Below are 16,382 nucleotides of genomic sequence, written 5' to 3'. Positions count from 1 at the left end.
AATTTCAGTTGCAATGCTTTTCCAAAGAACAAAGCATTCTGTCCGAAACACAGTCATTTCGATTTGGAAACAAAAATCTTTGTTTTTTAATTATTGATTTTGTTTTGGTTACAAAACCTCCGAAATTGCCATTTCCGGGCACAAAACGTTTTGTACCCAAATCGAAATGCACAAGCCTAATACATTGTGGGTGGGTGGTTAGCTGGCAGGGAGAGCACGGTTCATGGTTGGCTGGCTGAGAGAGGGCTCAGACAAGTGGGCTGGCTTGAGTGCTTCAGGCAAGCATGGTTGGGGAAAAGAATAGGAAAGGTGCGGTGGTAGCCTTGCCATGTCCCCCAGAATTTAGGGTAGCTCCCAGATTTTGGCTCCTCCACCTGGCTGCTAAATTCCACCTGGATTTACACGGATTTCAAATGCGCTGCCTGGGGTGCCCGGATTCTGGATCCGATCACATGGGAGGGCAGAGAAGGAGGGAAAAGACATGGCAACCGTGGATGGTGGGGAAAGCCTGCCTGTCTATCTCCTTAGGAATCCAAAGCAGCAAGGCTCCCTTGGAGTCCCTAGTGCTGTGATTCTTATTCAAAGTGGCTTCGCTCATTGGATACACCAAGAGCTGAAAGCCACGTATGAAATAGGCAGGTAAAAGACTAGTTCATTAGTATACATAGAATCTTACTAATTATTTAGTATGAGCAAGCTCTCTAGGCTGCTGCATTATCATCATGATATAGACTCCAGCAAAGTGTCATCCATCAAGTGTTTCTCACACTGTCAAACGGTTGTGATTCCAAAATTTGGTTAATTAAATCCTGTGCATTAAAAAATCATCATTTGATTGCATCTTTTTTCTGTTTAGACACGTAACTTTCTGAGTCCCGAGGAGGTGCTGAAAGGCTTACAAGGCGAGATTGAAGAAGTGCTGAGTGGGATCAAGCTAGCCATCTCTGTGCTAGAGAAACTCTACAAGACCTATGATATTTGCTGCACTGATATGATGCCTACCTTTTTTCAGGTTAGGCACCAGGATTGGCAGACTTTGATTCTAAGTGTTACTCAGAGCTTCATAGTGCAACATGTATAGAGGTCATTCTCATGACAAAAGTGGGGTGGGCTGAGAGGAAGACATGCTCCTACCTAGTTTCCCCCAGAAAATTGGAGCTGCCCCAGAACTCCACCCCTCACATGCCCACAAGACTAGTGTTGTGGCACACTCCTGAAGTGGGATCAGGATGAATAAGTCCTCCCATATCCCACAGTGCACTGTATGAGCAGCAGAAAGGCAGCTGTGCTGCTCTCCCTTGCCTTGCTTTCTCCTGGACTCTATGGCTGCCAGTTCCGGCAGCCATTTTAACATTGGTGGTGCTCCTGATGGCCACATATTGAGGTAAGACAAGTTCAATTTTCCTGCTATCTCACTTTGTACCTGGGTACAAAGCAACTCTGGAGCAACTGGGTTGGAAAGCCTCCCAGTAGCCCCGATGACACGAGCTGCTTAGGTTAACTCTCTCCTACCCAAGTAGCTCATGTCATAAGAGTGGGCTCACTATGTAATTAAACCCATTCAATGTGGAACATTATTTTAAGCAAATTTACCTATTAGTTCCACTTCCAAGAGAAATAATTGAATTTCAAAATTTTACTTGCAGACAAATCCACATTAGGGAGTAGGCAGAAATTTTCCATATCATCAGATTGACTAGTGCCTACTTATGATATGCCCCAGTCTTATGAAGTGGTGCTCTTTTGCCTATTTGGTATACCAAGAGCACTAGTGTAAGTGTAGAGATTCGGTAACATGGATATGATGATCATCCAACTCTTATGGAGCAAACTTCACAGATTCCCAAGGGTGTCAAGATTTGTATATCACATAGCAGTAGGGCTGTCAACTTTTTTTTTTTTAATCTCAAAAGGACTGGTTGGCTCAGGAGAAAAGTAAACAATTGGCAATTCTGCATAGCATAGCTCATGTACATGACTGAGTTCATCATATTAATAAAAACATTCCTGATGCAGCCGGCCCCTGCGCATGGTGCTCTCTTTTTTGCTGCTTAAGCTATACACTGTGTGATCATAAGTTATATCTTCCAGGAAATGTACTAAAATCACTTTGGTTAGAGACCATCCTACTTCATTGCAAGGGACTGGAATTTATCATCACTCTTCTAGATCAAAATTTTTAATAAAAAATTATTCACTTTAAGTCTGATGTTGTTGCATAGAATTGGCCACACTCAACTGCCTTTCGTTTTGTTTGCAGAACAAAGAACCCCAGTCCTGGGAGTTTCCGTCTACTCTCGTCTTTACTAGAATGAATTCATTTTTTCACAGAGTGAAAACTATAGAGGTAAGTATTAAATTGTTAATCTAAAACAAATTTAAAAATATATATAGTTGCCTTGACACCAAAGCCTGTTCTTCTTAATTATATTTATTTTCTAGTATCACCCATGAATTTATTATTAATAATAATATTACATTTATATCCCACTCTTCCTCCAAGGAGCCCAGAGTGGTGTACTACATACTTCCGTTTCTCCTCACAACAACCCTGTGAAGTAGGCTAGGCTGAGAGAGAAGTGACTGGCCCAGAGTCACCCAGCTAGTATCATGGCTGAATGGGGATTTGGACCCGGGTCTCCCTGGTCCTAGTCCAGCACTCTAACCAATACACCACGCTGGCTTTAAGGAAATAGCAGTCCTTAGTGATATTTCAGATAAATGCTGTAATGTAATCGGTGGCTTAAGGTTATAGTCCATTTTCATATTCAGAAAGCTCGATATTTAAACAAAATCAATGAACAATGTCACTTTTGAATGTAGATATGTTGACAGCTCTTGGGACTATATTGTGGTTAGCCACTGATCAACTCTTATTATGTTCCTCTCTTTGATCAAAAGAAGCAGCTATAAATACTGATGTGTCTGTGTGTATGTTTGTTTGTCAAGGAACTGTATGTAACTTCAATTGAATTTCTCAAACTGGAAAAAATTGAGCTGGGAGGTGTGAGAGGCAATATCCTGGGAAGCATGGTGGTTCAAATTTATGAGGAAGTTCTTGAACTCATTAAGGTCTTTGCTGAATGCAAATATGATCCTTTGGATCCAGCAGATGAGGTTAGTCCACTTCATTATGAGAAATGCATTCATATGTAGACGGGTAAATGATTTGTGTAATATAAGTCAAGAAATTCTGGTGTATATTAGGCACTATAGCATCAAATGTTTTCCCTTCAAGATAAATTGGCCTAGCTAATTCTCAGCCTAGATATGTTGATTTAATTAACATTTGAAATGCAGTCTATATATTATATGGCCCCTCTAATTCATTTAACTATTGTTGTTATTAAAAGCAATTTGATGAAGATTTTGCAGACTTCCAGATCAAAATTCAGGATTTGGATAGACGACTGGCCACCATTTTCTATCAAGGATTTGTGGACAGCTCTGGATTGGAATCTGCTGTTAAGGTATACATACCTATGTAAAGTTTGTGTGTTTCTCATCTAATACCTAGATATACAGTGAGCCTCTTCTCACGATTGCGGAGAAGGGCTCCAGAGCGGGCTGCAGGGAGAGTGGGTTAAATTCACCCTCCCTGCAGACAATCACAGCGCTGTTGCTGAGCACGCTCCCTGCACACCCGGACAATTCCCCACATGCCAAGGCAGCGGGGAGGGTCGGGGGTTGGGATGTGTCATCCCAGCTCCCAGAACTACCAGGATGCACCATGTGGTGTATCGTGGGGATCCCACGATGCACCACATGGCAGAAGGTTCCAGTTTCAATCTTTAATATTTCCAGGTAGGGTGGAGAAACACCCCTACCTGAAACTTTGGGGAGCCGCTTCCAGATGATCTGGCCAATACTAAGCTTAGATGGATCAATCGTCTGATGCAGTAGAAGGCAGCTTCATGTGTTCTGTGGAAGACTATCCAGTTCTATCTCCTGCTAAGACATGGAGGCTCCAAAAAAGTCTCTTGGGATGGCACACATGGAGGTTTGCCAATGTCATGGGATGTGACACTCCATACTCCAACGTCGCATGGGCACAGGCTGAGGAGGCCGGTCAGCGCAGGCTGAGGAGGCCTGCCTGCTCCCAACACTGGCACCGGAGGTGGTGGTGGTCTGCTTCGCTTCCCCAGTGGTGAATAAGGGAAAATGGTGGTGGGCAGCGGCAGCCAGCCTGGGCAAGGAATTTGCCTTCCAAGGCACCCATGGTCATCAACTCCACCTGAGCACCCCAAAGCAGAGCTGGGTCTAGCAACACCCCAAGCTGCACACTTGCACTTTGAGGGAAAGTACAACCCCATCCAGAGCTGGTTGGATCACCCTATCTCGATTTGTCCTTTCCACTGGTAATTTAAAAAACAAAACAAAAAAACAGCAGTTAAGAAATCATGACTGAAGCATGAAAGGGGTTGCATAACCCCTTTCTTTCCTGTTTTCTGTCAACTCAAAATTATTCCCAGATGCCATCCCACCCGCAAAGCTGTAGGGATCTTCATTATATCATTTTCATCTTCTTCTTCTTCTTAAGCATTTATAGTGCTTTTTTACGTTCCATAGGACCTAAAGCAGTTTTCAAAAAAATAAATTTGAAGAATACTAATACAAGTTAAAACAAAACAAAACAAAAATCCAGTACAGTACCAATAATATACCAGACTGCATTTACATGGAGTATTCCACCTGAATCAGCCAGTACTAAAGGCTTTCTTAAAGAGCTATGTTTCAACCATATACCTAAAGGCAAACAAGGGGCTCATTTTCATGACCATATGAGGGTGGGCTGAGGGAAAGCTACCTACCTCATGCCTCCCAGATGACAAGAGCCTCCTTTGGACTCTTTAGCTCACACGCCCACACAAACACTGGAGCAGCAATCTCCATTGCTTATATTGGGACCTGGTGCATCCACATATCCCACAATGCATTGCATGAGCAGTGGAGAGCCAGCCCTCAGTACTGCAGCAGATCTACTCTGCCTGGCCCTGCAAGCCACAGGACTCTATGAAAAATATGGGCACCGGCAGCTCGGGAATAGTTTAAAACACGTCGGTACCACAGATGACCAAAATAAAAAGGTAGGATGGCTCTCTTTGTGTCCTCCCTCACTTTTCACCTGGGTAGTAAATCTGGGCTACTAAGGTTCAGAACTGCTGGGTCAGGAGGATTCCCAGTGCCCCAGACCACAGATTCCACAGGCCCCTCCTACCCAGGAATCTGTGGTCATGCAAACAACCCTAATGTGGAGTGCTGCTGTCTGGTCTCTGTGGGGAAAACATTCCAAAGAACCTGTGCCATCACCAAAAAGGCCCTGCTTCTTGTGAATGCCTGCCAGACCTCAGACAGATGAGGCACTCAAAACAGGGCCTCAGATGATGACTTCAGCATAAAGTGGGGGCGAGGTATACAGAATATGGTCTTCCAGATACCCAGATTCTAAGCCAGTTAGGACTTTGAAGGTAAGACCCAGCACCTTGAATTTGTGGGCCAGAGCTGGCCCACTAATGAGGTATGGTGAGGTGGCCACCTCAGGTGGCAGACTGATGGAAGTGGCAGATTGGTGGGGGCAGTGCCACACTGCAAGGGTGTGGCACCTCTTCACCATAGGCAATGAGATATCTTGGGCTGGCTCTGGTCAGTGCAAACTGAGTGATATTGGTGCAATATGTTCCCACGGAGCTGTCCCAGTCAATAGCTGGGCAGCTGCATTTTGCACCAACTGAAGCTTCAGAATGCTTTTCAAGGGGCTGAAAAGGTGGTAGTCTAGAGGGGACCAGAGCACGAATAATTGTGTCCAGGCTAGATTTTTCCAGGAACAGCTGCAGTCAGCACATTCACTGAAGCTGGTGGAAGACAGTGTAATTCAGACATTATGCTGTATGAGATTACAGATACCTGCACATTTATACAAGTGCTTGTGTGAATGACTGTACCTGTGTTCATTTTAAAAGTGAACCTGGATACAGGCCCTTCAAATGCATGGTACAGATCAGAAGTGTATTTCTGTACCTGCGTTCAGCATGATACAGCATGTGAGCCAGCATAGCGTAGGGTTAGAGTGTTGGACTAGGACTGGGAAGACCCAAGTTCGAATCCCCATTCTACCATGAAACTCACTGGTGACTCTGGGCCAGTCATGTATCTCTCAGCCTAACCTACCTCACAGGGTTGTTGTGAGGATAAAAATAACCATGTACATTTCTCTGAGCTCCTCAGAGGAAGAGTGGGATTTAAATAAAATACATAAATAAAATGTGAATAAATAATGTACAGATTTGTATCTGTGTACACAGTACACTCATTGTACGAGTGTTGATCACAATGTGTGAATGGGCCTCTAGTCTCAGCTGACACCTCCCCACCCCTGCCACCAAAGAAGCTCCAGATCATGGAGCAGGGATGCCATCAGGGTTGGCATATTTGGACAACTCTTTTCAGTTTCAGTTTTGGACAGCTCTTTCAGTTTCCCCCCTTCCCCCTGCTAACTGGGCAAAGAGGCACCTTTTACCGTGGTGATTCTCTTTATTTAGCAGGGGGAGAGTCACTGGCCCTATCCACCCCCAGCACAGTACCTCCAGTGACTGTTGCTGGTGTCTATCGTGGGTTTTTTTTAGAATGTGAGCCCTTTGGGGACAGGGAGCCATCTTATTTATTTATTATTTCTCTGTGTAAACCGCCCTGAGCCATTTTTGGAAGGGTGGTATAGAAATCGAATTACTAATAACAATAACAATAACAACAACAACAACAACAACTGCTGAGGGTTCCAGTCACTCAGAAGTGCTCACTGCTGATCATTTCCATGCCTGTAGCCTTCATGTGGTAGCAGCAGAATGAATCTCTTAGGGCTTACTCAGGTAGGAGGTATTCAATAGAGAGGCCCCTGAAATCTGATTCTAGCCCTAACCCAAAGTGCAAACCAGATATTTTAGGGAGAGTGTAATCTTATCCCAAAAAGACTGCAATCCTGCTCTTGATTCAGACAAGCCTCTTACTAACAGCAGTTCTGCCTTGTTTGGATTAAATTTCAGTTTAGACCCACTCAGTCCTTTATAGCTGCCAAATGGTTTTGGATAGCTGCTGTCGAGAATGGGGGCATCCTTCCACACATATATTTTCCCCTCTACTGGAAGGAAGGCACCTGGGGGAAGCAGAGATTTTGAGTAAATGAAAGGAAGGGAAAGGGTTAGGCAGCCTTTCCCACGATGCTCTTTCTGCTCTTCATGGAGGCATCCAATGCTGCCTTGCATTAAAACAAGCTAGCAAAACTCTGAGAAACCACACAGCTGATAATCACAAATTGTTTGAGCCTCAAGATGTAAAGAAATTTGCGCATGAGGTGATAAGTTTGCCTTGTCATTCTGATGCCATATTTGAATGAAGCAGTTCCTTAGTTATAAAATAAACCTCAATCTAAACCACCAACCAGGGAATATCTTCCCAGAAACTATAATCTAGAATTTCCAGCTACAGAGAAGAATTAAATATGTATTGACTTCACAAAGAAGCCTGGAGTACTGCCAGATTAAGCAGTCATTTCATTGCACAAGGCACCACAGAATACCACAGATCTTATTAACGATCCAAATCAAACTCCCCAATGCATAGAAGTTGCGAGTGGAAGCCTCACCACTTCCTGATAGCCATAATCTGGATCTAAACAAGTTTACCAGAATTTAACACACATTCATGGTGTTTATGTAAAAATATTTTCCTTTTCCTGTCAGTCTGTTCAATTCTGCATTATCATCAGTAAAATAAGAGCCTGGCCTTTTTTCTGCAAGCTTGAAATCCTCTTATTATCTGATACTCATCAACTGTAGAAAATTTAAAGGAACAGATAATAAAAGAGATCAATAAGTTGAGGACAGAGTTGTAAGGAATAAACATGATTCGTATGAAACAAGTAGTTCAAAGTAAAATGAACTGAACCTACTTTCTGCTTCTTTTAACATGGTGACTCTTACCTAGGAACACCTCCCATGTGCTGTCAAATTTGGTTTGTATTTGAACATCAGCACATGCGTTGCTAAGGGGTGTTGTCTATACTTTGAGTGGCTGCCATCTTGAAACAACTTGATGGATGAGCAAAATATATATACCTCCATTGGGGTCCTCTAAGAGTCCCTCCTATGTGCTATGAATTTGGTTTATATCTTGTAAACGCTATTAGAGGGAGACCCACGGAGATGGTGTTCTTGTATGTTTTCTTCCCTTTAGAAAGGAGGTTAAACTGAAGGCATGGCACAAATATGATCCATTCAAATACAATCATGAGGAAAGAAGCAGCTTTTCTGTCATAGCTCTTCCTAGCAATAGAAGAAGAAATAATCTCGTTGCAGGAAAATAAATTAAAATTAGTAGGGTTTTTTGTTTTAACTTTGAAAATAGTTGAGCAGAGAAACAAATTGCTAAGGGAGGGAGCCCTCATCACTGTTTTTCAAATATAAATGTGAGAAACACCAGGGCAGCTCTCTCATGAGGCTGTGTGAGGCAACAATCTCAGGCAGTGAGTGCTCACACAGGGCAGCGAGCACAGGTGCCTGACCCCCCCACCCCGGCCGCAGGCATCACCCTCCTGCCTCCTCTGTGCTGCCTTTGCCTGTCTTCATATTATTTCCTCCTTGCTGGCCCTGCCCCCACCTCCCTTGCTGCATGCATGCCATCTGGCTACTTGTCTGAGGGCTATAGGCCACCTCCAGTCACAGAGGCAAGATCAGGGGTGGAGCCACCATTGGGCGAAAGGGTTCAAAGAACCCAAGCCGCCAATGGTGAGAAGCCACCGAGAGAGCCCCGCCCTGTGTGGCTCAGGCTCCATAGCAGTCCAGAGCGAACTCCCCCCTCCCACGCCCGGGCCACCGAGAGCCCGGGCAAACTTTCTGCCAAGTATTTCAGGCAGCTCCGATTGCCAAATAGAATGTTTTTCCCTTCCTCTCCCTCTCTGGAGGAAGAGAGAGGGGAAAACGTCCTATTAGGCAGCCGACCCTGCCTGAAATGATGCTCCGAGAGCTCGTTCGGGCTCTCAGCAGCCCAGGCCACGTCCCCTTGCACATGACAAAGTCACATGACAAGGGGGCATGTCCTGGGTTGCCAAGAGCCCGAACGAGCTCTCGGAGCATCATTTCAGGAACGGTCGGCTGCCTAATAGGACGTTTCCCTCCCTCTAGAGAGGGAGAGGCAGGGGAAAACGTTCTATTAGGCAGTCGGAGCTGCCTGAAATACTTGGCAGAAAGTTTGCCCGAGCTCTCGGCAGCCCGGGCGTGGGAGGGGGGAGTTCGCTTTGGGCTCCTATGGAGCCCGAGCCACACCCCATGCGCGTGATGTCACGCGCATGGGCATTTTAGAAGGGGCCGCTGAGCGGGGCTGGACACAGGCTGCCGCTCGGCTGGCTCTGCGCCTTGGCAAGATGCCTCTAAATGCCCGTCCGGTTGCAGGGAAGTAACAGCAGGAGAGAGGGCATGCCTCATTGCCACTGCTCACTATCTACCTTATATTATTATTATCTACCTATCTACCTTATATTATTATTTCTTGTTTACACAGTCAGACAGGTGTTATTGACTGGTTTGTTTTATCCAGTCATCGAGTCCTTCCCAAGGACCTGGGATGCCAGAATTTTATTGTCAATGCTGTTGCTGTTGTTATAGATATTGTCGCAGAATATAGGCTGTTCCCAGTAAAGCTGCTTTTTGTAATTGGCTGATGGTGATTTCTGTGGCCCCTATGGTGTTGAGGTGCTTTTCAAGGTTTTTTGGAACTTCACCCAGGGCACCAATTACCACTGGGATTATTTTGGTCTTTTTCTGCCACAGCCTTTCAATTTCAATCTGTAGATCTTTGCATTTTGTGATTTTTTTTCTATTTCTTTTTCTTCTATTCTGCTATCCCCTGGTATTACTATGTCTATTATTTTAACTTGTTTTTCTTTCTTCTCGACTACAGTGATATCTGGTGTATTGTGTGGCAGAAGTTTGTCTGTTTGTAGTCGGAAGTCCCATAATATTTTTACATCTTCATTTGCTTCAACTTTTTCAATTTTATGGTCCCACCAATTTTTGGCTACAGGTAGCTACAGGTATTTTTTGCAGATGTTCCAGTGTATCATCTCTGCTACCTTGTCATGCCTTTGTTTGTAGTCAGTCTGTGCCATCTTTTTACAACAGCTGATTAGGTGGTCCACAGTTTTATCTGCTTCTTTACAAAGGCGGCACTTGCTGTTTGTTGTTGATTTTTCTACTTTTTCTACTTTTTCTCTTACTGCATTTGTTCTTAGTGCCTGTTCTTGCGCAGCCAGTATTAAACCCTCTGTTTCTTCTTCAAGTTGCCATTCTTAAGCCATTGCCAGGTCTTGGTGATGTCTGATTTTCCACTTATATTGAGCAAATATTGACCATGCAGTGGCTTATTTTTCCATTTTTCTGCTCGGTTCTTGACTTGTTCTTTCTTGTAGGCCTGCTTTGTTTCATTGATGTTGAATAGTTTCTCATTATTGACCATTTGAAGTGCATCTTCTTCACTGTCCTTGATATATTCTTCAAGGCCTCTTTTCTCCTCCTCTACTGTTTGATGGACTTGCAGCATTCCTCTTCCACCTGAGCTGCGAGGTAGGTATTATTATTATTATTATTTACTTTTTATATCCCACTCTTCCTCCAAGTAGCCCTGAGCGGTGTACTACATACTTCTGTTTCTCCTCACAACAACCCTGTGAAGTAGGTTAGGCTGAGAGAGAAGTGACTGGCCCAGAGTCACCCAGCTAGTATCATGGCTGAATGGGGATTTGAACTCAGGTCTCCCCGGTCCTAGTCCAGTGTGCTCTATGCTATGCCAGTACGAGTGCACATTCTTGCTCTCTCTCCTGCTGTCTCCCCCTCCGGCACCAAACTTGGTTGGTGGGAGAGAGAGAGAGAGTGCTGGAGGTGCTGGCTTATTAGCAAAGGAGCAATGGAGTGTCCAGGCAGCCATCACTGCCAAAAAACACACTCTACACTGCCTGCTGTGGGGTGTACCATGCAAACAGCCAGCAGCAGCATGCCTCAGTCACGGAGGCTGGCAACGAGGAGGTAGAAGGCAGCACCTGGGCTTGTGAAGGGGGGATGAGGCAAACACGGGGGTGAGGCAGTGTCAGCGTTGGCTCCCACCAGCAACAAGGGCAGGGCAGCTCATTGCTGTTCACCTGAAGCAGTGAACAGTGACAAAGTGCTGGCCTTTGCAAAATGCTTTGTAAAGCATGGATAGGGAAGCTCTCAATTTGAGTCTTGTAAAGCTCAAGAGTGCCACACAAGGGCAGAAGGTTGCCAGCAGGGCTTCCCACACACCCTACGGCACCTCTGTTTTTCTTTTGCTAAAGGTCAAGGCTTGGATGAGAAGCTCCTAATCCAAACCTTGCAACCCCATGGAGGCAACACAAATTCCTTCCACTGTTGCTGCCGCCGCCAACAACCCCAACTCCTTTCCCTTCTCCCCCTCACCATGCCCTGCTCTTTACTCATTAAAAAGCAGAAGGCAAGAAAGTTGGACAGGAGGTGGTGTGTTTAATTACTTCCTGACACTCCAATTTCCCACCCTCTTCCTCTTGAACAAGCAAAGGACACAAGGCGGCAAGGGGGAGGAGAAGCAATGCACAGCAGCAGCAACTGGAACCCTAATAACCAAAATAAAAATGTCTTGGAGGATGGCAACAGGCCATGTGGTGGGTTTATGGAGGCAAACAATCCACAGCTTCTGCCAAGCCACCACTTGATGCAATTGCCTCCCCTCCCCTCATGAGTGCGGCACCCCTGAATGGCTCTTTACTCTAACCTTGAATTGAGGTATGAATTCCACAGCTCTTAAGAAGCTGCTGTGTGCTGAGTCAGACCATGGATCCATCCAGCTCAGTATTGTCAATACTGGCAGTGGCTCTTTAGGATTAAAGACGGGTCTTTCCGTGCCCTGCCTGGAGGCTGAACCTGGACCTGCATGTAAAGCATGTGCTCTGCAACTAAGCTACAGCCCCTGCCTACAGTTCCCCCTCTTTCCCCTTTATTACAGTAAGGTTGCAATATATAGATACATCAGTGATGATAATGATACATGTAAATATAACTATAAAGAAAAGGGGGAGGAGGGGAAATCCCTAAACACAATAGGATACAACCAACGCAGGAGAGAAAAATAAGGGATTAGCACACAAACACACACACCCCTTCTTCAAGGACTTTTGACTTTAGGGATGTGCTTGAAGCATTTTGGCACCTCTATTTCCAGGTGCCAAAATGCTTTGAGCTGCCCCAGCCGAATCATTTCAGTTGGTGATGAGCAGACACTTTAAAGGGAGGAAGGCAGTTCTTACCTGTCCCTCCATTATTACCTTTGCTGCCCCCTGCTGCCCCACAGTGGTGCTGTTTGTATTAAGCAGCCAGGCTCTCTGTTTGCCTTGGCTGCGCATTTGCTAAGAAACAGGGAGCTCCCAGTTCCTAGCAGGAAATGGTGTCTGAGCATGTGTGGATGCCATTTTGAGTGGTGACCACTCCCTGTTTCTAAGCAAATGCAGCTGGGCAAACAGAGACCCCAGCTGCTTAATACAAACAGCGCTGCTCTGGGACAGTGCTGGGGGCAGTGACCTGCCCTCCTCCTCTTAAAGAGCCCGCTCTCTGCTGCTCCGATGTGCACAAAACACTTTGTGCACTTCCCTATGTGACTTATATTTCAAAGCATAAACAGTTCATTGCAGTTCAACCAAATCACTAGGAATTCTTCTTCTTTACCTTGGTGATTGGGGGAAGGAAAAAAAAACACCACCCAGTTCAAATGCAGACAAAGAATACATATCAGTAATCCAAAATTGTAATTCAGGAGTAAATTTGTCCTTCCAGTGTTGTATTATAATTTTGGCAACACTCCAAGCACGAAGAATTCACAGTTCTTGATGTAGTGCTAAATTCCATTTGCTGGGGATGTACCCCAACAAAACATAAATGTCCTTAATGGACAATGATAACTGCAATGTCATATTGACTACCTTATGAATTTCAAACCAAAAAAGTGCAATAACCGGACAAGATCTAACAGGGGTGTAGCTATAATTGAGCGGAAGGATTCAAATAACTCGGGGGGCCCAGCTCCTGAGGGCCTCCCAGTACCACCCCTCCCTATTTTCTTCATTGTCTCCCTCACTCTGAGGGCCCTCTGGGCCCCTTCTCCACTAGATATGCCCCTGGTTCAAACCATATGTGTAAATATACCCTCATGCAAATTACACCTCCAACACGTAGCAATCTGCAAACATCCTTATTAGACATTCTCTGAGATGTCCAGTAGTTACAGAATAAATGTTTCTGCTGTATTCACTGCATTTCAAGATCTTAAGACTTGTTTCATTGCCTTCAATGCAACCCGCCATTGATTTAATAAAATAGGGTATTCAAGGTCATTATTCCTAGGGATGTGCAAAAAATTTCGGGCACAGAACAATCTGTGCCCGAAACGAACAATTTCGGGTGATTCAGGGCTGAACCGAATCACCCCTGATGTCCCCCGATATTTTTCGGGCACGAGCCAAATCACCCGAATTTCGGGCACGAAAAATTTGGGTGATTCGGTTCACGGTTGATTTTTGGTGAATTTTTAAAGTTTTAGTGACTTTGGGGCAGTTCGGGGGCATAGCATGGGATCTGGGCAAAAGGAGTGGGGTGGGGTGGTAGTGCCTAATGGGTGCAGGCTACCACCCCAATTTCAGGGGGATTGGGCCAAGGGCTGATTTTTGGTAAATTTCTGAAAATTTCATGTCTTTGGGGCAGATTGGGGCAGATTGGGGCAGAAAGTGGGGCCTGGGGCAGAATAGTGAGGTGGGTTGGTAGTGCCTAATGGGTGGAGGCTACCACCCCAATTTCAGGGGGATTGGACAAAGGGCTGATTTTTTGAGAATTTTTGAAGTTTTAGTGACTTTGGGGCAGTTTGGGGGCAGAAAGTGGATCTGCCCCAAAATAGTGGGGTGGGGTGGTAGTGCCTCATGGGTGGAGGCTACCACCCCAATTTCAGGGGGATTGGGCAGAGGGCTGATTTTTTGAGAATTTTTGAAGTTTGGGTGTCTTTGGGGCAGATTGGGGGCAGAAAGTGGATCTGCCCCAAAGGAGTGGGGTGGGCTGGTAGATAGTGCCTAATGGGTGGAGGCTACCACCCATCCCCAATTTCAGAGTGATTGGGCAGAGGGGTGAATTATGGTGAATTTATTTGTATGAGGTTTGTCTTCATAAGGTGAAGTGTGCTAAATTGATTACTTCCTCATATTCATAGTAAGTGTGAAAAAGTGAAAGTGGGGTCATGAGAGTTGTTTAATTGAAAAAAATCTCATTTGCTATGATAGAATGAGAATTCACACCTCAGAAGTTTTTTCTGAGGTGTGAATTCTCATTCTATCATAGCAAATGAGATTTTTTTCAATTAAACAACTCTCATGACCCCACTTTCACTTTTTCACACTTTCCTTTACTATGAATAATATGAGGAAGTAATCAATTTAGCACACTTCACCTTATGAAGACAAACCTCATACAAATAAATTCACCATAATTCACCCCTCTGCCCAATCACTCTGAAATTGGGGATGGGTGGTAGCCTCCAGCCATTAGGCACTATCTACCAGCCCACCCCACTCCTTTGGGGCAGATCCACTTTCTGCCCCCAATCTGCCCCAAAGACACCCAAACTTCAAAAATTCTCAAAAAATCAGCCCTCTGCCCAATCCCCCTGAAATGGGGGTGGTAGCCTCCACCCATGAGGCACTACCACCCCACCCCACTATTTTGGGGCAGATCCACTTTCTGCCCCCAAACTGCCCCAAAGTCACTAAAACTTCAGAAATTCTCAAAAAATCAGCCGTCTGCCAAATCCCCCTGAAATTGGGGTGGTAGCCTCCACCCATTAGGCACTACCACCCCACCCCACTATTCTGCCCCAGGCCCCACTTTCTGCCCCAATCTGCCCCAATCTGCCCCAAAGACATGAAATTTCCAGAAATTTACCAAAAATCAGCCCTTGGCCCAATCCCCCTGAAATTGGGGTGGTAGCCTGCACCCATTAGGCACTACCACCCCACCCCACTCCTTTTGCCCAGATCCCATGCTATGCCCCCGAACTGCCCCAAAGTCACTAAAACTTTAAAAATTCACCAAAAATCAGGATTTTGCCCAATCCCCCCAAAATTGGGGTGGTAGACTCTACCCATTGGGCACTACCACCCCACCCCAAAATTTTGCCCCTGGGCCCCTTTTTACCCCCCCGAATCGATTCGGATTCGGATTCGGATTAAATCCGAATCCGAACCGAATCAAGGGTGATTCGGGTGACCCAGATTCGGGCACAAAACAGAACAGGGGTGATTCGGTTCGGGTCCGAGCTGAATCACCCGAAATCCCGAATTGCACACCCCTAATTATTCCAAAGATCTCAGATATAACCAGTAAATCTTATCAATGTCTCTAAGTTTGATAGAGTGAGGTTACAGACTTAGGTACATCTAATAAATGCTCCAAATCTAACAATGAAGATGGAATTTCAGAAGCTGCAATCGCATCAGGACCAAAGAACCATGACAATAAATGCTTTAGCTGGATAAACTCCCAGCTAGCATTTGAAGGTATATTAAACTCAGCTCTCAAAGCATCAAATAATTTAAAAACAGATTCAGAAGATATCAGTTGATCTAATGTAATGACACTGCGAGAGGCCCAGTTCGCCCATTAAAAAGACTTATGAGCAATCTTCAAACTGGGATTCACTCACAATGTAAGCTTTTCATGCTGAAAAGGATCAAAGCCATGTCTAGAACCCAGGATTCTCCATATATGTCTTGCCCTTTAACTACTGGTAGTGACCCAGATCTATGAACAAATAATGAACCAAGCACCTGCCAAGATTTCAATGGGGTCAAATAATATCTCTCGAGCTGTGCCCAAGGTGCAGCCAAGACCTGAGACTCATTGTTCCAGCCTAAAACTGAAGATAAAATAAATGCCCAATGATAAACCTGAAAATGTGGGAAATTAAATTCACCTTCTTCAATAGATAGTTGACGTTTACAGAGTGAAAATCTGAGCATGTGTCCTTGCCATAAGAAGCCATTTACTAATTTATAAACTTGCTTAAAATATGATGATGGTATAAAAATTGGAAGACCATAAACACACACACACACACACATACATATACATATAGACATATGCCTTGTCATTAGATTAACCACATTTATTTTGTCCCAAATACTCAATGGGATCATAGCCCACTGATCTAAGCCATTTTTCATTTGAGCCAAAAATTTGGAAGAAAATAAATTTACTAACTGAGAAAGTTTCATGGAGTTTACTATACCTGAATAGAAACCCACCCACCCC

The 16,382-nt window shown here is 44.8% G+C and overlaps 1 protein-coding gene across 4 annotated transcripts in view; it reads left to right on the top strand.

Moving 5' to 3' along the window:
• Window positions 1-16,382, top strand: part of DNAH17 (dynein axonemal heavy chain 17) — a 279,399-nt gene that overhangs the window by 37,931 nt on the left and 225,086 nt on the right. For all 4 annotated transcript variants that reach the window (XM_053296349.1, XM_053296348.1, XM_053296346.1 and 1 more), the window contains exons 8-11: window positions 857-1,012; window positions 2,261-2,347; window positions 2,950-3,117; window positions 3,354-3,470. In XM_053296349.1, coding sequence (XP_053152324.1) covers window positions 857-1,012; window positions 2,261-2,347; window positions 2,950-3,117; window positions 3,354-3,470 — 528 coding nt within the window. The remainder of the gene's footprint in view (window positions 1-856; window positions 1,013-2,260; window positions 2,348-2,949; window positions 3,118-3,353; window positions 3,471-16,382) is intronic.

The sequence above is a fragment of the Hemicordylus capensis genome, chromosome 2 (assembly GCF_027244095.1).
Source record: "Hemicordylus capensis ecotype Gifberg chromosome 2, rHemCap1.1.pri, whole genome shotgun sequence".
NCBI classification, from domain to species: Eukaryota; Metazoa; Chordata; class Lepidosauria; order Squamata; family Cordylidae; genus Hemicordylus; species Hemicordylus capensis.
Note: the sequence above shows the minus strand (reverse complement) of the source record. Positions and strands in the feature narration are given on the sequence as shown.